The sequence below is a fragment of the Gymnoscopelus braueri genome (genome assembly GCF_963280865.1).
Source record: "Gymnoscopelus braueri genome assembly, chromosome: 5".
In the NCBI taxonomy this organism is placed as follows: domain Eukaryota; kingdom Metazoa; phylum Chordata; class Actinopteri; order Myctophiformes; family Myctophidae; genus Gymnoscopelus; species Gymnoscopelus braueri.
In genome coordinates, this window is record NC_137606.1 from 5576154 (window position 1) to 5599686 (window position 23533).

The 23533-nt window shown below is 40.7% G+C and overlaps 1 protein-coding gene across 1 annotated transcript; it reads left to right on the plus strand.

Annotated features, from left to right (window-relative positions):
- Positions 1–385: 385 nt before the first annotated feature.
- Positions 386–23217, plus strand: treh (trehalase (brush-border membrane glycoprotein); the record flags this gene model as incomplete). Its single annotated transcript, XM_080428315.1, has 15 exons — positions 386–459; positions 2088–2188; positions 2281–2428; positions 5416–5503; positions 7912–8012; positions 8219–8311; positions 8576–8692; positions 9547–9669; positions 10017–10066; positions 10742–10942; positions 11470–11687; positions 14042–14153; positions 20952–21064; positions 21516–21569; positions 23077–23217. 15 exons carry the CDS (start codon positions 386–388, stop codon positions 23215–23217), a joined length of 1734 nt encoding a protein of 577 aa, XP_080284441.1.
- Between the last annotated feature and the right edge of the window lie 316 nt (positions 23218–23533).

A 23533-nucleotide genomic window follows, 5' to 3' on the forward strand; every position in this document is an offset into this window, starting at 1 on the left:
GAACCACTGGCCTACAACACAGATTTGCACTGATTGGCATACCTGCCGCCCCAGGCGAGACACCGCCCACCACAACTTGAACTTTATAATGTGGATTGTATTGAACTCTTATCCACTTAAGCCCTATTTAATACTTTACTACTTTGTTTTAAAAATGGCTGATCTACAAGCTCAAAGTATTGGGCTTGTAGATATGTGTGTCTATTTTCATGGACACCAGGTTGAATGTTTTAAGTACAGTCAGATCCCCACTAGGTGGTGCTGTTTTGTTGTGCTCATTGACTAATTCATGTCCTGCAGTTTGAACTGTGACCTGGAGATAAGTCACTGAGTCACTTTATTGTTGTACTTCGGTCACGCTGGCTTTTTATTAATACAGCAAGTAATGGACAAGTCAGTGTTGTGCCTACTTGTGTCTCTTAAGTGTGTAACGGCTGCTTTTCCACCGCCATGTGACAGGTAAGATGGCATGACTCCTGCATATAATGTTATAAACTTTGTATGGCAGGTATGCAGTTGTGTAAACTAAAGTAACTAAGTAAATTTACGCAAGTAGCCAAGTACTGCACAGTCTGCACTTAAGTACAATTTTGAGGTACTTTTAATTTACTGGAGATTTCACATTTTCTATACTTTTACTTCTAATCCCTACAGCCTTTAAAGACACGTACAATCAATGTACATGTATTTTATCGATTTTGACATTTTATCTCTACGAGAGACTTAGCTACTACCCCCCCCCCCCCCCCCCCCCCCTGGAATGTCAACTCCAAAGCGTGTACTTCTCCAAACATGTACAAATGCAAAATATAAGGTGCCTACCCGCGTGCCCCAAATGGTAACTCAGTGGACAGTCCGGCGTGTTTGTGCAATGTTTTAGTCCAATCCCGTTTGTGGACGATTCTGTCGGAAGGACGCTAGTGAGGGGGCGCATCCGGTCAAAGCCGGAATTACACTCAATGTAAACTGGAAGTAAACTAGGGGGGGACAATGGCGTTCGTCCACAAACGGGATTAAAACACTTCTTTGGTAAAGAATATCGACTAATACGTTGCACCAACACGACGCATACCGAGTTAACATTTGGGGCACGCGGGTGAGCACATATTTTGCATTTGTACATGTTTGGAGAAGTACGGGCCTTGGAGCTGACATTCCAGCGCAATCTGGGGGGTAGGTGGAAAGACTGGTGACGCGAGGTTAGGGGTAGTAGCCAAGACTCGTTTATGAAAAGGCGCAAAGTGCTTAATCAAAAATCATCATCTTAACGAAGAAAAAACGGTGCTACAAGATAAACATTTAAAGGGGTAAAACAATTGTTTTATTAGTATGCAGGGTCATTAATTTTAGCTTAAGGGTTTTCTTTGAAAAGGCCTTTGTGCTAAATGTGATCATCACACATAAGATGATTATATTCATCTTATAATGTTATTTGACCAAATCAATAGGCTACCACTGTCCTTGAGAATTGTATCCACTTGGAATGCTGTTGTTTTAAATAAACTAGTTAAAACCAACTAAAATAGTTATGATTAGGCCTAGGCTACAACACTGATGATAGGTCCCAGGTGCATCCATGTGATGTTTTCTTTATAGTTAGTGATTCTATTTATAGTGGCTCATAGGAATTAGACTACATGACAACCAGGAATAGTTTGGTGACCACTGGAGAGACGGGTGACAGCCCGAAGGTAGACTAAGTTGATGGTATATATTCATCGTCAATAGGAGCTGTAGCCAGGTGCAATGTTTTCACTGAAACCATGTTGTTCGAATGGAAATATAATCCATTTCTTTCTTTTTCTTTATCCAGTGTGTGCATACAGTAGGCTATTCATTGTCTGGGTTCTATTAGCAGCAACCTTAAGGCAGAAACACATAACTGTATACTTCAGTATTTGTTTACTTAATGTGAGTCATATTGTCATCTCAATATTCAACAATGTTGTTATAGTAGCCTATATCATATCATGCTTTCCTAATATCGTGCAGCCCTACTAACAAATACCTCAAAACAAGTAATTGTAGACAGTGGGACACTGGCATCATCCTTTTTTCCCTCCTCTTCTTTCTTTTCTTCATTTCAGTGAAATCTATTGTTCGGGGGAGATCCTGCAACAGGTACAAATGGCCAAACTGTTTGATGATGACAAGTACTTTGTGGACATGAAGCTGAAGGCAGCCCCTGGTGAGGAGAAGAATATATTTGTAACTTTATGTTTACCTGTCAGCCCCAGCGCACCGTGGGTGTTTATATTCCCTCCCTGTCTCTTTTCGAAGACCTTGTTTTGTCAGCTTTTCACAATCTGTCAAACGAATGGCCGAACACGTCGCTGCCGACAGCCGAGCTGCACGAGTTCCTCGCTACGTATTTTGAAGAACCGGGAACTGAATTTGAGCCGTGGAGCCCTCCAGACTGGCACGACAGGTGAGAAGTTAATTCAAAATGCAGATTGTTGCTGTCGGACAGAAACGTCCTATCTCCATATTTTTTTCGTAAATTAATAATAACAATAATAACTAGAATTTTCGCAATTCAGGGCAATTGCAAAGTGTGGTTGCGCCGACGCGGGTCTCGGGTCGCTGCCGCCGGTACTCGAGGAATACGCCGGGAGGAATACGGTCGGAGGCTGCGCAAATTACATTGTCACGTCAGGCCTGAGATCACTTGCGTTTCATTTAGAATCAGAATCAGTTTTATTGTCACATCACAGGTTTACAAGGTAAAAAAGTGAGTGAAATTCGTTTTTGTACATCGTTCCCATCGCAACGTTAGTTTCCATAGAAAGAAGAGGGGGGGGGGGGGGAGAAGAAGAGGGGGTGGGGGGCAAGTGGGAAGGAGATCAAAACAAGAGAGCAACAGAAGGCCAGACAAGTTATCTACATATTTACAAAGTACCTGAGATAATAAAAAACTAAAAAAAAACTAAGGTGCCTGAGCATAGCAGCAATGTATGTATACTGTGCATGTTATACTTATACTGTGCTATATACTGTGATATACATATGGACATTAAGGTGCTTAGAGGTGCTTAGAGGAAAAGAGCACAATAAAAAGACAAAAAAAAGTCAGTGCGTTATACATGGGATTAAGGTGCAAAAGGTCAGTGCGTGTCCACCTAGGGTGGACTGACCCTAGTATAATCCGCAAGTAGCTCCATGAGGGAGTGCAACAAAAAGTAATTTGTACCTGGTGTAGTCCACAGGTGTGTCCGAGGGGGAGCTAAGTCCAAGTCATTGTCCCTGGTATAATCCACAGGTGTGTTCAGGAAGAGCCAGAAAAGTCTGCACCGCCTGTTGTCAGGCTGCTGAACAAGGCCTATGCCTCATTCAGGTTTATGCCCCATTCAGCATTCTGACAGCAGCCGGATTAATCCGATTGATCCCCCCAAAATAAGGTTTTTGCATCAAACGGTTACATTTCGTGCATTTGTGGCGCCCCCTATGAATCAAAATGGAAATGCTTTTGGGGATTCGTTGAGTAAACCATCTTTGACATGTGATTCAAATTTGGGATTGACCGGACGACCGTTCGTGATTTTTGGCCTTTTTTGTAAAATGGGCCCCTCCCGCTAACTTTGGAAGCCATTTACGGACGAACGGTATGGACTATCAAAATTCCGCTTGGAGATGTTTATCGCATGGGTCCAGAGATCATGTGTACCGATTTTTGTGAAATTTGGACAAAATATGTGGGAGGAGGAGCTAAAAGTGTGTTTTGAAGAAAATTCAAAATGGTGGAAAATCTATCTTGACGCAAATGGGCGTGGCCTATATAGGGAGTTGCGTCTTGACCCAAGGAATCTAGAGTTATAAGCCAAAACGTAAAGTGGGCTGTTATAGTGCCACCATGAGGCCGATTGCTGTAATTACTTTTTAAATAATTTCGCACTAAATTATAAACCTCCCCTCCGAATCTGGTAACTCTAGCTCTTACGGTTTCTGAGAAAAAAATACTTGAATTTGAGTTTTTTCAATTTTCCATTAAAGTGGATGGGGAAATGTAATGCACTAATAAATCAATATCAATAAAACCTATGTAACCAATCTCTTAGCAAAATGATAGCACACGATTCCCGGTGAGGTCGGTCATTTTGACATATAGCACAAAATTGGGGGAAAAAAACTGTGGGAGGAGTAGCGCGCAAAAATAAAGTTTATCTAGAAATAAATAAAGTGGGAAGAGTACTATAACCACACTAACTAGAGAAAAAGTGCTCATCGGAGCACAGGTCTCCGTCAGGTCAAGTAGGTTATTGTGGGCCAGCAATGGTCGGAATTCGCCAGGATGGAATTTGTAAAATTTGAAGGATCCGTCTTGATTACTTGACTATAGAGATTATATGTACCGATTTGTGTAATGTTTGGCCCAAATTTGTAAGTAAAAAAAAACATGTTTTGCAAAAATTGGCCTCCTGGTAGCGCTATAATAGGGCAATGTTGAAAGGGTGGTTTTGATTGATTGAATATTTTATTAGGCAAAAAATTTAAAACAGCACAGTTACATTTAAAATACTTTGTCTAACGGGTCCGTTCATAAAAGTCCTTGCGGACTTGTTTCCAATGAGGGCGTTGGTATTCAATTCATAGGCATATATAGTGGCACCACAGTTCAAATATCAGTGGCATTTGTTTCTCAACGTAGTGCGAACGCGCATGCAAAGTTTCACCACAATCGGACGCTGCGTTCATGATTTGCAGCATTTTGTTCAAAACTAGCCACTCCTGCAAACTTTACATGTCAATCTTAGCCAATCAGGATGGAATATGAAAAATCAAACGGATCAGTCCTAAACCTATTAAAACATGTATTAGGCCTATCTACATCTACAGAGAACCACACAGACTTGGTTTGACATACTTGATCATACTACAGCATCACAAAAAAAATATCAAAGGTCGCAGATCTGCAAGCTTGAAATGTTTCGCGCTTGTTGATCTGCTACTTTTTCTATTTTTTAATTTGAATCCTGAAAAGTAACAGTTTTGGACATAATGAGCTTTCCACCTGACAGAGACGATATGCAGATTATATCTAGGGCTGGGGAATATACCAGTACCGATCAATATTATATCAATATCGTGATAGAAGGGTAGATATCGTCGTCTGGGATTTTGGATGTTGTAATATTGTGTTATTTGTTGTCTTCTGCTGCTTTTAATACTTTGAGGGAAAAATGTAAGCAGCCAAAATAGCACATCATCTACAAGCTCACAATGCATCAGAGTGCAAGCTTAAGTTATAGAGCAGCTATTTTTGGAATTTATGAAGATTTTTGAAAACACAAATAAAATTGTGATGTGTAATTTTGAGCTGTAGATTTTATTCCAATGCAACCCCAAATGTTGTTTTCCTTCCTGTAACTTTGAAGTGTCTTTCACCGAAGCACATTTTGTTGTGTTTTTTACACACAGGCCACAGTTCCTGCTAAAAATAGCAGACCCAGAACTTCGCAGCTGGGCAGAACAACTGCATCAGTTATGGAAATCCCTGGGAAGAAAGGTGATGTAGTTTTCTTTTTATTATTTATACCTTTATTCATACAGGTTAGTGTCACTGAGATTGAGATCAGGGTTGCAATTATCAATTATTTTCTTAGCTATATTGTATAGATACATTTTTCAATGTTTTATATCATTGAAATGACATTAAGAAAATTGTGTTTTTTTATATCGTCAATTAAATCAGCTACGTCTGATTAACCACTTAAGCCCTGTATTAAGTGTTGCACCCCTAATTGAGATCCTAAAACACATTGGACAAACGCTGTCGAACAGTCGTCAAACATGTAGATCAAAGTAAACAAGCCAACATATCAGAGCTCAATACTTTAAAGCCCAGCTGAAATTATTCCCCTCTTTTTTTCCTCCTCCCCACTTCTAGAGCATATGTGTGGTCATAATGGCAACATGTGTTGAAATTCTTTATTGGGAATAACCCCTTGAGATGAACCATCTCTTTTTCAAGGGGGTCCGCAAATTACAGAATACATAATGATAAAAACAAACAAGACAATTCAAACAACATCAACCAAGGGGGCAAAACAAAACAAAACATACAACAATAACACAACAACAAAACACAGAGCACATATATGAATCATTGCGTCATAGATCTGTTATACCGAGTTTTAAACAATTGATGAGATGTTATTGACCGAATATCCAGTCAGAAGGAGCTTTAAACCTTTAAAAGAGCTTTAAAAGGATTTTTTGGAAACTGATTTGGATACTGTTGGAACATCAAAGTAAACCTGTGCACAATGTCTCAGTTGATGTTTAGAAGTGGAAAGATCCATACACTGTTTGAGATACTATGGATAATTAAAATGAATACATTTAAAAATGAACTGTAACCAGTGCTGCTGTCGTCTTACTGTGGGAGATGGCAAGTTAAGGTTTTCATGCATGGTGCAATGATGAGTCATAATACGGACAGCCAAGAACAAATCTGCATAAACGGTCGTATATTGTATTAAGTGGAAGAAGGTTAGATGCAGTCTGATAGACTGCATTAGCATAATCCATAATAGGTAGTATGAGTTGAAGAACCAGTTTCATAGCATAGCAATAGATGCCAAACTAAATGGAGAAAAAAAAATGTAACACAGTCAATACAAGTCCAATCTTAGTTACTTCCTGTCAAACAAAAATGTAATGCGTGATCTGTTTGTCCGACTGGCACTTGTCAATCCCTCTTCCACATGCAGCTGATTCATTATGTTAGACACTAGAGGGTGGTGCAACATGTTGATGGCCTTAAACAGTAAATATTTGAGGTGAAAAATAGACAATGCAGTAACATAAACTTGATTCAGTGCTGCCTTATTGCTGTGTGTGATGCAGAGTTTTAGATGTCGTCTCTTGTCGGGTGGAAACCTCATATGTCCAAAACTGTTACTTTTTCAGGATTCAAATTCAAAAACAGCAAAAGTAGCAGATCTACAAGCTCAAAACGTGGCGTTTCGAGCTTGCAGATCTGCTACTTTTGATACTTTTGTGTGACGCTGTAGTAGGCTATGATCAAGTAGGGCGTTAATAATAATAATTAAAAAAAAAGAATATATAGATGGAGGTTTCTGCCCAACAGCGACGATAAGCCCGAGAGGACAATTGCATGTTGTGTGGAGGTTGGAAACCTGAGCTGGAAAACTGGTTTAACCCCGCCCCCACCGCCCCCATTTCTGTGACGGAATGAGACACACCGAGACCCTGTTTCACTAGGAATTACGTCACAATAATGGTCACAAAAAGACTTTCAACTCTGAAACACTCATTTCAAGGTCCTCAGTAGTTCATTTCATTTATATGGGGCATGGTGTTAGTCTTTTACCTGTGATAATACAGTATCTAATGCTAAATAACCCTGTACTCTGTACTGTATACTGTCTTACCATGCTGTATTTAAAAGCAAAGATAATAGGGATGTAATCTGAATTTTGGGGGAAAATACTTTGTTACACAGTGGTCACAGTGGTGTAAAGTAACTAAGTACATTTACTCAAGTACTGTACTTTTTAATCCACTACAATGATTTGAAAACTTTAGTTACTTTGTGGATTTTGATTATTATTACAAAACATACATTAACCACTTCAACCCAATACATTTTGGCCATTTGAAAATAGCCGTACAATTTATACATTTGAAAACTTGTGAAATGGGACATTCCGCATGATAAGTACTTTTACTTTTGATAATTTAAGTACCTTTTGATACCAATACATTTGTACTTTTACTCAAGTAAATTTTGAATTCCAGACTTTTACTTGTAACAGAGTATTTCTACATTGCCATATTGATACTTTTACTTAAGTAAAAAATGTGAAGACTTTTTCCACCACCTCTCGTACTCTCGTACTCCTCTGATGAGAAATTAAAATTCACAACATAAGTTTCCCTCCCTCCCAGATCCGTGCCGACGTGAAGGACCACCCAGAGCTCTACTCACAGATCTACACCCCCCATCCCGTCATAGTGCCGGGGGGGCGCTTCAGGGAGCTGTACTACTGGTGAGTGAAATGATGCCAAAGTCTGTCTGTGTCTCAAAAAAACATGCCAAGAAGCCAGACAAGACTCTCAACAGGGGCCAGGCACCGCTTGAGAGATCACAGCCGCAGACCCCCCTGCTGAGGGTCTCCCCTGTGCCGGGTGGGTGGATGCATGCTGTGAAACACATGGCGGTGACGACAGCCTTTCTCTGTTTTGCTCTTGACAGGGACTCCTACTGGATCATCAACGGCCTCCTCCTGTCAGAGATGACAGACACCGCCCGCGGTATGATCCTCAACTTCCTCTACCTCGTCAACAGGTGAGCCTGCAGAAAATCTACTAAATTGATTATTGTGAAGCCCTATTTTATACATGTATCATAAAATGTGTGCTGCAAAAATTCCGGAAATCTGCAAGCTCCCAACACATCACGACGTGAAAAGCTTTGCAACTGTTTTGAAAAAAATAAGTGTTGCAATAACCTGGAAATAAATAATAACCTAGAAATAAAGTCGGTACAGGTGAAGGGGATTCGGGCGTTTTTGAACAATGGGGGTTTCAATTTTATCACCCTCTCCGACAGATATGGTTTCATCCCGAACGGAGGGCGGATTTACTACGAGCGGCGCAGTCAGCCTCCATTCCTCACGCTCATGGTGGACAGCTACTATCAAGCCACCAAGGATAAAAGCTTCCTAAGGTGATATTTAACCGTCGGATGATGTTTCTTCCCAGACAAATGCACTGTAATTCTCTAGCCCCTCCACACTTCATTGCACTGATGGAATAGACCTGTTCAACTTGCTTTTTTCTTTTCTTTGTTCTTTTTTTGCCTGCACATATCTCCAGAGGTGGAAAGTAACTACTACATTTACTCAAGTACTTTACATTTACTCAAGTACTTACGTACTGTACTCAAGTACGTTACATCTCAGAGGCACACTTTTTACCCCACTGCAATTATTGAAACTAGTTGTGGTTTACATTATTACTACATTATTATTATTACTTTGCCTCAAACTGGTGTTTTACCTTCTTTCATATTACGTTCTATTGGCGCAGCAGCACCCACTGTCAAAGTGCGTGTAAATAAGTATGCTTAGACATTACCACAAAACCAATTATAATATTATTACTATTTTATACTTGGTCTATTCGAAAATAGCCGATTTACAAACTCACAACGCGTCGTGGGCTTGTAGAAATGTTGAAAACATAAAATTTGACATTCTGCATGAGTACTTTTTACTTTAGGTACTTTTAAGTATATTTTGATGGCAATACTTTTGTACTTTAAGTATGAGTATTTCTACATTGTGGTATTGCTGCTTTTACTTGAGTAGCAAATGTGAGTATTCTTCCACCACTGCATATCTCTGGCCTCCCAGTGTTGCATCGTTTTTCCTTTGAAGCAGATCTCACATCTACGTGATTTGAAAGACTCCCTAGAAAAAGCCTTCATTATGTGCCGTGAGAAGCCTTTCTGATGAGACTGTACATCGCCCCCTGTTGTTTTCCACATCTAAACTCTTTATTTTGTTTTTAATGGTGCAGTACAGCGTTGCCAGCTCTGGAGCGGGAGTACCACTTCTGGATGCAAAACCGCTCTGTCACGGTGGAAGTGAACGGCACGGAGCATCAACTGAACCGCTATAACGTGGAGGTGGGCTCGCCTAGGTGTGTGGATGTGTGTCAACCCCGTCGTTGCTGTCGGGCAGAAACCTCTTAACTCCATATTCTAACTTTTTGGGTGTTTTTCCGTAAATGAATGTCATAATTGATCACACGACAGCGTCACACAAAAGTATCAAAAGTAGCAGATCCTGCAAGCTCGAAATGCGGCGTGTAGCGGCGCGTTTTGAGCTTGTAGAACTGCTACTTTTGATACTTTTGAATTAGAATCCTGAAAAGTAACAGTTTTGGACATAATGATCCACCCGACAGAGACCCTATGCTGAACCTGTCAAAGCTGAACGATTAAGATGTTTATGTGAGCCCTACTGTACGTGTCCCTTCTCCTGCAGGCCAGAGTCCTACACAGATGATGTGGAGTTAGCTGAAGGACTCACAAATGGTGATATTTTGGGGTTAAAACAGAACCTTTTTTGTTAGTTATTGTTTTGTTAAAAGCTTAAAGCTCTATCCTGATAGTAATTCCATAGTGTCTGTGCAGTAACAGGGGTCTCCCTGTCTCCCTGTCGTTCTTTAATAAACAGAAAATACATTCTTAGTTGGGTCACCAATTTCATCTGATCAGAGATCAGAGAGAACACGTTCAGCTTAAATGTTTCAGTGTTCCAATTTTGTCTGCTCATTTTTTTGTTTTGTTTCATCACTTCCAAGTTCCAACATAACTTGTTTATCCTGTATCCAGTACTTTGCTGATTGGAGGAAATTGGTATCCCGACCTGAACATTTATTTTCTGTTTACTAAAGAGCTGGAGAGACAGGGAGACCCCTGTTACTGAACAAACACTCTATAATATACCAATGATTCCTATCAAAATATAAAGCTATTTAAAACACTTATTTTTTAACATATTTTAACTTACACCCCCTTTAAGATAATAATATAATGTTTTAAAGTAAAGAAGTTTCATGACTTCTTGATTCATGATTCTTGATTCATTGTGATTTGACACAAAAGTGTTTTGAGTCATTACATACACACTCACAATAGTTTTGAAAGCACGTCACGTCAAATCAAAAACGTCCTGGGTTCTGATCCTGTCACGTGGTCTGCTCTCAGATGCTCAGGAACGGCTGTGGGCGGACCTTAAGGCGGGTGCAGAGTCTGGTTGGGACTTCTCGTCCCGCTGGTTCGTGGACGGTAAAGGAGACAACGCCGGCGCCCTCGGGGACACGCGCACCAGTCACATCCTTCCCGTCGACCTCAACGCTCTACTGTGTCGCAACGAGAGGCTGCTCGCCTCCTTCCACAGGATCCTGGGTAAACGCTTGTAAGAAATTGAAATTCAAATGAGTTCTATTCCCAGGCGTTAACACATAATATTAGTAATCATCATGCATCATCCATCTGCTTCTACTACATCGGTTTTCCCTGCCTGGGAATGATCTCCGGGAGTAGGCTCTGTGCATAACTGTAGTCTCGGGTGAAGGTGGGCATGCCTGTTCCCTGTTCCGGTTCAGTTTCCCATAGCTTCATTTGATTGGCTCGGAAGCAGAATTGAACCAGAAACGGTTTGACGGTGTCATGTATTTCCGGTTCAAATCTGCTGCCGAGCCAATCAAACAAAGTGTAGCTGTAGTGGCTCAGAGCCTTTGCCTGAAAACCAAAAGCCTAATATCTCCCCCTGAGCCAAGCACGATTCTCTTCTGGGCTAGTGGATAAGATGTTTTGGCCTTAGTGTCCCTTTCCGTGCGGGAGACCCAAAATGAACCGGAACAGTAAACGGGCATCTGGAGACTCATAGTCATAGTTATGCACATGTACCGTCGCTGTTCTCTCTTGTCAAGGTGACGGGGATCGGGCTGGACATTACGAGCACGCCGCAGCCCGCAGACTGGAGGCCATGGAGGCCGTGCTGTGGGACACTGAGAGGGGCGCCTGGTTCGACTACAGCCTGGTGACTCACTCCAAGCACTTTGGGTTTTATCCCTCCAACCTTGCTCCCATTTGGGCAGAGTGTTACTCCCAACCCGCCATGGCGGAGAGGGCAGTCCTGTATCTTAAGGTCAGTCTCTACAGACATCGTTGTGATCTTATTATTTCAAGGATCTCCAGTTTGGTATGCATTAAGGCAGCAGACCCTCATAACTCTGAGAGTGTACAAATGGAACCAAATGGAACCGTAACGGGTCCATTTGGTTCAATCAGTCAAACTGTCGACCAAAGTAGGGGATTAATTTACGAAAAAACACAAAAAGTTAGAATGTGGAGATAAAAGGTTTCTGCCTGACAGCAATGATGTATTAGTTGACCAGAGCACCCCAGGGCTCTATACTGGTTCTGCAGTTTCCTCAACAAATATATCTCCGCTGTCGGGCAGAAACCTTGTAGCTCTGTATTGATATCTTTTTTTAATGTTTTTTCTTGTTGTTTTTCATAAATTAATTTCACAAATTGAAGCTGTTTATTAGCATATCTATAAGCTCAGACCCAATTTAGAATGATTTGAGTGGAGAGGGGGGGAGTTACTCAAGAGAGCAGTGTCTGGGTTAAGAGGTACACACACACACACACACACACACACACACACACACACACACACACACACACACACACACACACACACACACACACACACACACACACACACACACACACACACACACACACACACACACACACACACACACACACACACACACACACACACACACACACACACACACACACACACACACACACACACACACACACACACACACACACACACACACACACACACACACACAATCAATAAAGCACAGAAGCTTTAATTACAAAACTGTCTCAATTGTGTTGGCAACCACCCACAGTAGCTCACTCAGCGCGTGCTACAGTGACATAACGACCAATCAGCGCACAGTGACTTATACAGTTAAGTGGCCATTTTTCTTCTCAGTGGGTTGTTATTTCCATCTGAAATTAATTGAAGCTGATTTTTGCTTGGTGGGGTTCCAGGGGATCCCCAGCAATTAAGTAGTTAACATAGCATCACAATCATTTTAACCACTTTATCCATTTATATGTTGGCTATTTTGGAAAATATTTGAAAAATATCAATAAATGTTTGAAAATTTTTGAATAATTTTGATAAATAAATCTTCTCTTCTGGGGGTCCCTGGCACAAAACATTTTCAGATGGGGGGCCCGTGGCCAAATACATATCAATTTGGAGGAAAAAGTTTGATTACCACTGTTTTAACTTTCCCCAAATGTATGCTGTTTATTAGCATTTTCTCCTCAGGCAATGGGAACTATAGTGCTTAGTTGTGCTCCCAGGTCTCGAGTCTGCACATAATTTAGGTCCATGCATCCGCGGGTATGAACTATAGAGGTGATGTTTGAAAGTGTGATGTTTCCAATTCACACACACAAGATTTGCAAGAATGCACCAAAGACTTTGTTTTTGTTCATTAAAACTGTATATAATGTATAATATACACATTGAAAGCAGTTTTGAAAAATACACAGTGTATTCAAGTTGAAAGTAAACAGAATGTTGGATTTAGGGCTGCAGCTATCGATTCATATTTATTATTATATTTTTAAATATATTAACGAGTCAACTATTTATATCAGCTATTTTATCCTTGGTCTTACAGCGGTGTTGCATAATATTAGACGATCTCCAAGCCCATGTGTCGCATCGTCGTGATACGTTGTGAACTGTTATTTTTGCTACTGTATCTAAATACAGTAGCAAAAATAACAGCAAAAATGTAATCGTAAGAAAAAGATGAGGACAAAAAAGTATTTTATTACAATTGATAAAAAAAAAAAAGATTAAATCGATTAGTTTGGTTAACTGTTGCATCCCTAGTAGGATTACAGTGCACTGCACACAGGACGGGTGTTCTAGCACATTGGTTCTCAAAGTGGGGTACGGGGACCCCCAGGGGTCCTTGGGAGCCTTCCAGGTGGTCCCCAGAAAAAGTAGTTAACATAGCATCACAATCCATTTAACCACTTTATCCATTTATACATTGGTTAAAAAACAGCAGGTCTACAAGCTCACAGTGCGTCACTTTGTGCCACGCTGCAAGCTTGTATATCTGCTATTTTTGACATTTTTTGAAAAATATCAATGTTTGGAACATTTTGAACAATTTAGATTATTTTTAAACACAAATCTTCTCTTCTGGGGGTCCCTGGCACAAAACCTTTTCAGATGGGGGAGTCCGTGGCCAAATACATATCAATTTGGTGGTCCTTGACTTGAATACGTTTTGAGAACCTCTGTTCTAGCAGTTCTCCATTGCTCCAGCAGATGGAGCCTTTGCCCCATGGAAATGTTCCTTTGCGGTTACTTGTCATGTTTTTCTCTCCCCACCCACGCACGTACGCACGCACGCACGCACGCACACACACACACACACACAGGACAGTGGTGCTCTTCTCTCCCCCAACGGAGTGCCTACCTCCCTGACAGAGAGCTCTCAGCAGTGGGACTACCCCAACGCCTGGCCCCCGCTGCAGCACATGCTGATCCAAGGTAAAACGAACAGTGGTGGAAAAACTACATTTATTTATTTACCTAAGTCAAAGTATCAATACCGCAATGTAGAAATACTGTTACAAGTAAAAGTCCGGATGTAAATATTTACTTGAGTAAAAGTGCAAAAGTATTGGCATCAAAATATACTTAAAAGTACCAAAAGCTTGAGAGCTTGTTGATCGGTTGTTGTCAAATAGCCGAAGTTGAAATAGAGCTGAAGTGGTTAATGTATGATTTGTAATAATAATTCAAATCTACAAAGTAACTAGTAACTAAAAACCTTCATATAATTGTAGTGGAGTAGAAGTACAATATTTGCCTCTGAGATGCAGTAGAAGTAGAAGTATTGAAAAGTAGAAATACTCCAGTAAAATAAAAGTACCTCAAATGTATTTAATTATATATATATATATATATATATATATATATATATATATATATATATATATATATATAATGTGTGTATATGTACACACACACACACACACACACACACACACATAAAATGTTTGGGAACCCACTGTTTGGGAACCATTGTCCTATCAGACCCTCCCGAAGGGTTGCCAAAAAAAATCACAGGTTCGCCAGACGCTCAAAGAACTGAATAAAAAAATAGATAGTTCAGTTTTCTTACTCAATACTTCAGTAAAAGCAGTCAGAATACAGCAGGTACAATTCTTCGGAAGAAGAGAGAGAGAGAGAGTGAGGAAGTGTGTGTGTGTGTGTGTGTGTGTGTGTGTGTGTGCGCACTGCGCACGCACACTTCTGTGTGTGTGGCACTGGCCACACTGAGACAGACCGTTCACGCTGGCTCTGCACTCCCTGCAGGCTCTCAACAGCCTGTGGATGGTGGATGCATCTTGCTGTTTGTTATTAAAAAAAACATCTGCCTATGTAGACAAATTTAGGCTAAATATGTATTTTTTTACACAATAAAAAAGGTCCCGTGGTCTTTGATGGCCACATTTGAGTTATTGGGGGCTAGAAGAGCTACTGTAAATAATAAAGAAATCGCTGGTTACTTGTGTAAAAAAATACATATTTAGCCACCTGCCTGAATGCCCCCGCCCACTGTAAAAAATATAGCGAAAATTGCTAAAACTATAGAAAGCAGGAAATGAAAAAAAAATTACACTCATCTTTTATTTACTTTGATTACAAGCTAAAACATAAACCTTGGTTGTTAAAAAAACAAAGTTGTCCTTTAACGTCAGTGAAAACAAAGATGTATTTCACCAAATCGCATAGATAAATCAGTGGAGTTTTTCAACATAAGGAATTGCAGGGCCAACATGTGAAGAGGTGCATATGTTTTGCAAGGTTCTTATCAAAATCCCTGTTTTAGAAAATGTATCTATAATTAACGTTAACAATGAACTAATACAGCTATTTTAGTTAGTATAGCAGTCTCAGTCGGTATTTGTGCATGCACTTGTTTGTTCAGTGTGTTCACACTAATGTGTTTGTTCAATGCCTGTATGATGTTGTTGTGAGTTGTGAAGGAGGGGAAGTCTTTTTGGGGGGTCGGCAGCCAACAACATTGAGAATCACTGAGTTAATCCACCAGTAGGACTGTCACGATCGTGACATTTTAGTTGACGGTTAATCACTAAAACCCCAAAGTTGGTTGAGCACTCCGCTCAACCAACTTTGGGGTTTCAGTGGTATAGAGCCCTCAGGGCTTTATACTAGTGTCTGTTCACTCTACATTGAAAAGCTCGTTGTGAGCTTGTAGATCTGCCAGAATTCAGATACTGGTGTTTAAGTGGTAAATTGTCTTACACATTGCAGATATGACAAATAACGTAAATATACAAAGCCTATTATTAATGAAAGAAGTGACTGACAGTGACCGGTAATGTATGATCGCCAAAATAGGTCATATTCTTAATAATTTTATAATTTCAAAAAGTTTCAAAAGCCGTCTAACATGCTTAAACTCTTCGAGATATCTTTGCCATCTTTGCCTAAATACCCAAAATAGGGACGCCAGGTTGAAAGTGGTCAACCACTTAAACCTTATGGTTGACCGTAGTCCCTCAGGGCTCTATACTAGTGTATTTTCAGTTTTCTGTTATTGTGGGGAAAGCTTTAGCTGAAAATAGCAGATCGACAAGCTCACAACAACGCGTTGTGGGTTGGGGTTGCTTGGGGTTTAAGGGGTTAAAAGAGCATGGACAGCGACATGGAAATCGTTGCTGTCGGGCGGAAACCTTGTACGTCCAAAACCGTTTCTTTCTTATAATGTTTTTCTTTTTTTTTTCCTTAAATTTTTATCCCTCGATTTTGTAACCCTTTTTCCACCCGGTGCCAATTTTCTAAGTGATCCTGGGCATTACACTCCCCCCACCAGCCTAGGGAGGCCAGGGCCGAGCTCATGCCTCCTTCAATGCATGAGAGCCAACTGACCTTCTTGTCACCTGACAGGGGGGAGTTTCCCTGGTTGGACGTAGCGCGTGGAAGGAACACGTTATTCCAACCAGTTCCCTTTCCCTCCATCAGGCGCCCCGGCTGACCAGGGGGAGGCAGTATAGTGACCAGGATTACTACATGTTTTTGTGAGGGTATTAACTACCCTAGGAGACACGGGGAGAACATGCAAACTCCACACAGAGTAGACCCTTTCGCCAACCCCACCTAGGGTATGGGCGCTGATGACGTGGAGGAGAAGACACGCCCCAGCGCCCAGAGCGTCCCCGGTGGGAATCTGCTATTTTCACTACTTTTGTGTGACACTCTTGTATGACGACGTAGGGCGTTAATTTACGGAATAATATAAAAGGTTGAAATATGGAGATGCGATGTTTCTGCCCTACATCGACAAAATAATGACGGCAATATGTAATTTCTCTTAATTTCATCCAGCTGTTTTATACAGATGAACTGCATCTCTCTGATGCATAACGATTATGCAAAAATAATTGCTAAATAATAATTAGCTCAAATAATTGTGATGAGGCGATTGTGTAATAATTATGACAGCAAGCCTAGTAACGACTCTTCAGTAGGGGCGACTAGTGTCCATGTTAATTTTGAATAATGGATTATTAATACAAAGCGCTGCCTGTGAAACATAATGATTTCATGAATACGGAAATTAGAGGTTAGGTCGGACATTGTGGAGATGAAAAAACTGTTTGTAATACCAGCTGCAATTATAGGCAATTACAGTTTCCAAGATGAAATGACCAAATGGTCCCTTCTCCGTTGGCAGTGGAGTTCTTGTCACACTTTTCTGAATGAACCCGTCAGGTACACATTAACGGTAGTGTAAGTTATATTTGTGTTAAAGTAAGTGTTAAATAGCTCTATATTTGGATTGTAATCATTGCTATAGGGTGTTTTGTGTCTCTCCAGCTCTTTAGTTAACAGAAAATATATTTTCTGGTCGGGAAACCAATTTTATCGAATCAGGAGGGAGAACTCATACCGGATACAGGATAAATAAGTGATGACACAAAGAAATGAGTAAACCAAATCGTAACTGGAACACGCTGATAAATGTTTATACTCCAATGTTTTTGGCTGAAATTGACAACCCAACCTGAAAATGTATTTTCTGTTTATTAAAGAGCTGGAGAGATGCGCAGACCCCTGTTACTGAACAAACACCCTATAGCAGTGATTACTATCATAACATAGTGCTTTAAGAACAAAACACTTTTTGTTTTACCCCAAAAATATAATTTACCCTACCTTTAATGTTAAATTCAAACGCAGACCTGCACTATTATATTTTTGTTTTTCAGTAGCCTAGTGTAGTGGTAGTCCTTGAGTGTCCCCAGCAAACTGAGGAACAGTTTAATTACACTATTAGTATTTAGAGATCGTATAATAATGACTATTCAAAAGCGCTCAGAAATTTAGAAGTTTTTGAATGTTTTGAAAATGATTAACCTTCTCCTCCCTACCTACTACAGTATAAGGCGGCCATAGCTGAATGGGTAGAGTCCTGGCCCCCGGCAATGTGTCGAGGTGTACCTGAGCAAGACACTTAACCCTTAATTGCCTCCCCCCCTCCCCCTCTCCCTGCACTCTTCTGTGGGCAGCACTCAGTTGAAGTTAAGCTGAGAGCTGAATTTCCCCTGCGGGATGAAATAGGCCTATAACTATTACAGTTGTAGAATTATTAATCGAATGGCAAAACATACAAGTATTTTACAGTTGCCAAACAAACAGGAGAAGGGCGCACACCAGTATTGATGAGGTGCTGCTGACCTCTGTAAATACGTCTAAAAGTGAAGAAAAGGCAGCACACTCATAGCCACGAATCGGATAATTTACCAACGTTTCGACTTGGAAAGGACCTGGAAAGTCTTCAGGGATTGACACAGCAAAAAATGAACCTCACGTTTATAGGGGAGGACACAGGTGAGCTCCATTGGATGGTGTGCTTGCAATCAGGTTTCAATTAGGTTGCCCTAACTACAGAATATACAAAAATATTATAATAAGTACATGATGTGTAATAATATTTCAAAATCATTTAAGGACAAACCTGAATAGCCTAGAACAGAACAGCTTAACAGCAAAAAAGTTATAAAGTTATAGCATATGACACTATGTGAATTGCAAAAAACGGGAATAATAAGAAACTACAAACCACGCCATTTTTTATGTTTTACCTACATAATATTTGCCGCAATAGATTATGTATATTACTCCTTTTGTGGTACATGCAATGATACCGTCAATGGGAATTGTTTTACCTGAGTGAGGTTGCTTAAAACCTACATTTTATTGTGCTGTTGCACTGAGCACTGGCACCACCTTTATAGTTTCCCTGTGGGATGGGAGTCGATGTGCGCTGAGACACTGACTTAAGTGGGGGGAGATCTGAATGGACCAGAGAGTCACTCAGATTTTTGCCTCGCTTAAACACAACTCTGGGTGGGTCATTAAAAACATTATATAGCTGTGGATCTGTTTGTAAGATGTGCCAATGTCTGTGTTGGATTGGTTTGATTGATTCGGCAGCTCGGGAATACGTGATAAATAGGGGGATCAAATTGTTATTTTTTGAGTGGTGCCAACCACTCACAAGGACTGCCTGTGTGTGTGTGTCTGTCTGTCCGTCCGTATGTTTGAGCACGGCCTCAACAGCTGCAGCTGATTGCAACACAAAGATGCAACCAGTTACACTAAACACAATCAGGAGTGCAGGTGCCACTCACTTCACACTGTGTGTGATTTTTAGGAACAGCTTTAAAGACAGTGGTCCTTGCCACAAAATCTTTTCAAATATGTGTCTGTGGCCTAAAATGCAATTTGGGGGTCCTTGACATGAAAATGTTTGATAACACCTGGCTCATAGTCTATCTTTGAACACATAAACCCTATAAACCCATTGGCATGTTTAAGTGCATGCATTGTCCAATTGTTCCAATGTCTCTCAGACCAAGACTTTTGTTGACTTCAAAACCCAGAAAATATATAGGATTAACGATTGTATTAACACTACCCATGTAATCTATCGTGTTACCTGTACCTGCCCTAATGTTTTTTATGTAGGCAGGACCATGCGTGACCTCTACGACCTCTACTACGTGACCTCTTGGCTGAACATAAATATGCTATCCGCACTAACAGCACTAACCACCCCATAGCCAGACACTTCAGCCAATGTCACAATAGTAACGACACTCTCCTGCGGATTACAGGTATAGAACACATCAAGCCCTTCACAAGAGGTAGTGATCGCCCAGGGGGGCTAGCTTCTGAGTTATAAATTGAGGCTGTATAGGAAGTGACAGTTCATATGAATGGCCTGTAGTTACGCTGTTTTACCCCTGCTGATGTCAGAAATAATTACTCTCCATTCAAGCGGGTTGTTTTTTGCCGAACTATAGACTTGATTTTATTATCGTAATAAACATTGTCATAAATACTCTATGCTTCCAGTCGCTAGTTTAAAGCCTTCTTTCAATCACCATGATATGAGTTTTGGTAAATTATGGTCCCATTTATTTTAAAAGTGATGATAAAGTAGGGTAGTAGCGGATTTGAAATTGCTGAAACTTAGGCTTCATTTACAGTCTGTAGAGTCTATGGGCGTAACTTTGTCCATCCTTTTTACTGTCTATGACTCTATGTGATGGCCTCAGGAGAATGAACCAGAGGGAAACTTTCTGGATTCATTCCCTGGATGCACTCACCCCTCCTGATACCAATGAGGACATTGATTTTATGTGCTTTCTCTTGGTATTCCCTTCTAGTTGATTTTCCTTTGGTTATTACTCTTTCTTTATGTGTTATTATTGGTTGTAATTCTTGTTGTTTTTTATGTTTAAAGCTTATGCCTTAGAGTTCTCCTCTGGGCTGTCACACCCACGTGCAGCTTCAGAGTGGTTGATTGATCGACTGTGCATGCCTGTGTAATTACCATTCTATCAACTGATAGGTACCCACGTGCACTTGGACACTTGTTAATTGCCTAATTGCATAGCTATTCTTATGTTCCAGTACTATATAATGAGTTTGTCTGTCTGTGTATTTCATTTCGCCCTGATGAAGACCTTCCGAGGTCGAAACATGTTGGCAGTTCCCTTTTAATAAATAAAAGCTGTTCCTCTTTTTTACAACTGAGTGCCGTCTGTTGTTTTTTCACTTAAACCCTATACTTGGTCGACCGTATTCCCAAGGGCTCTATATACTAGGACCACTCCTGTTTTCGCTCTACACTAAATATCTTCACTGGAAATATTTATTTTCACCCCAGAATACGGATGCCAGGGTTCTAAGACGTGTTGTGTATATGGAGGAGAAATCAATATGTTTCCCATTTTCATTTTGCAGGTTTGTCAAAATTGCCGTCAGACGAGACCAAACAGATGGCTTTGGACTTGGCTCAGAAGTGGATCAGGACAAACTGGCGGGCGTTCGTCAAACATGAAGCCATGTTTGAAAAGGTGATTATTTTCATTCTATTAATATATCACATCGTCTCTGTCGGGTGGAAACCTCATATGTTCAAAACTGTTACTTTTCAGGATTCAAATTCAAAAGCATAAAAAGTAGCAGATCTGCAAGCTCAAAACGCGTCGCTTCGCGCCACGTTTTAAGCTTGTGGATCTGCTATTTTTTATGCTTTTGTGTGACGCTGTAGTATGATCAAGTAAGGCATTAATTTACAAAAAGTTAGAACATGGAGATACAAGGTTTCTGCCCGGCAGCAACAACATTATATTGTATTATTATTATTATTATTATTATTATTATTATCATCATTCTATCCATCTTTATCGTGGGTTCAGTGGTCATGGTTAGGGTTGCCAACTACCTGAAATTCAAAATAAGTAATACGTGGTCGTTTGACAAAGGAAACCGTATATGAAGCTTTTGAGTTTGTTCTGTTGACAGTATGATGTGAATGGAGATGGTAAACCCGGTGGAGGAGGGGAGTATGAAGTTCAGGTATGTTTCTATGAAAAAATGCATTGATCGATCGACCAAATCTCTGTTCTATTTGTTCTATTTGTATACAAATCATCATCCACGCCAATCATGTAGGGCTGCCACTAGTTATTTTCTTTGCGATTATTCTATCGATGATTTTTTTCAATTAACAGAATTTTCTCGAAACCCCTTTTTTGATTATTTCATACTTCATTGTACAATGGTGTCATGCATACATATAGCAGATCTGCTGTATATCTGATATTTTCATATCTTTTCATAAACAAATAACAAAATGTGCAACAAAATAACGTGTTTCACTTAGGGTTGCCAACTATGTGAAATTCAGGCTCACCTGAACTTCTTATTTCCAAGACAATTAAGGACCGCCCAAAAAAAGATAAAATCTCACTGCATATGTACAGCTTTTGTGTATTGTATTATCGTGTCCCTTATCAGTTCAATAAGGGACACGTCTTTTAGCTTCCAAATAAGGGACGATTCCGTATTTCAAGGGACCCTAGTTGCACTCCCACAATCATATCCAAATACATACCACAGAGAGCTGTGTGTTTGTTCAGGTTTTCATTGCAATGATCACACCAGGTCATTTGGCTCATTAATTCCCATCTTCTCTGGTTGATGATGTGCTAATTAGCTGCCTGGAGTTTGGCCTCAAAATGTGTCTGAATCATCCCTGCATTTATGCTCTCACAGCGGTGTCACGTGACCTGGTCGTGCGATGAACTATAATGCAGGCTCCAGATTGAGGAGGTTGATTATTAGAGGTGTGGAAATGAATACATTCTCAGATGCATCACAATTCTGCATCACATAATGGATTATACTACGAACTACTGTACTGTTTATAGTTGACTTTACAACTACGTCGCATTGAACTGTGCATGAATATTACGAGGCTACATGCTAGGCTAACGTGACTGAGGTGAGGCACAGATTACCTAACCTGACTCCGCCAGATGGAGGAAGCTTGCTTCACACTTGTTTCACAGCCTACCTTCCATCTGGTATCTCGGGAGCCCAACCGCTGAAGAGGGCGGTCCCTTTTTTCAAGCTACTTGGCAGGTGATTGGATGGGACCGTCTGACTATCACCGCCTGGGCGTGCTAACTCCAACCAATCATATTGACGTGTCCACATGACGTATAGTACAGTTCTTTTGTATACTAGTCAACCACGATGAATAGTGAAAGAACTACAATGCAACAGGCGCGATGGCGTCACACCCGGTCTCGCCAAGATCCCGCCCGTAGCTGCCGCTGATTGGTTCGACTGGGTGGTGAGGAGCCCCCACCGGGAGGACGTAGAGCCTTCGTTCTACTCCTCCCGCCCAACACTCCCCGCTGACAATCAATCTACACACGATCTATACAATAAAACAACACTATAAAACAATCTATTGAATAATCAATCTGAATATAATCAATAGTCGCTGGCCTACCTGAGTGGGCTCCCCCACTGACCTATTAGCCTGTGGTATGTATGTGTGGGCTGTGTGTTTCAGCTGGGCTTCGGTTGGACCAACGGTGTGGCCCTCCAGACCTTACACCAGTTTGGCTCTGATCTGACGTCCGGAACCAGCAAGGTGTCCACAGGACTGCTGTTGCCTCTGGTTGCCTCATCTCTCATCATCACGCTCCAGTGAAACACGACGTCTCGTCACGTCTGCACTTCATAACACGTGGATTAAAAGTCTCAGTCGCCATGACTGATTGATTTCAGTCACGTTTGGATTCCATAGAAGCTGCAGCATGTCTTTCTCTTGGCTTCGAACTTTAATACTGCTAGTCTGTACCATGTGGCTGGTAAAGTCAAGCCCTACAGCAATAATATATATATATATATTCTATTTTAATCCATTAAGACCGGGAACGCATCTCTGTCATTTTACATTTATTTGGCTATTCAAAAATAGCAGATATATAAGCTCATAGTGTGGCACTATGAGCTTGTAGATCTGC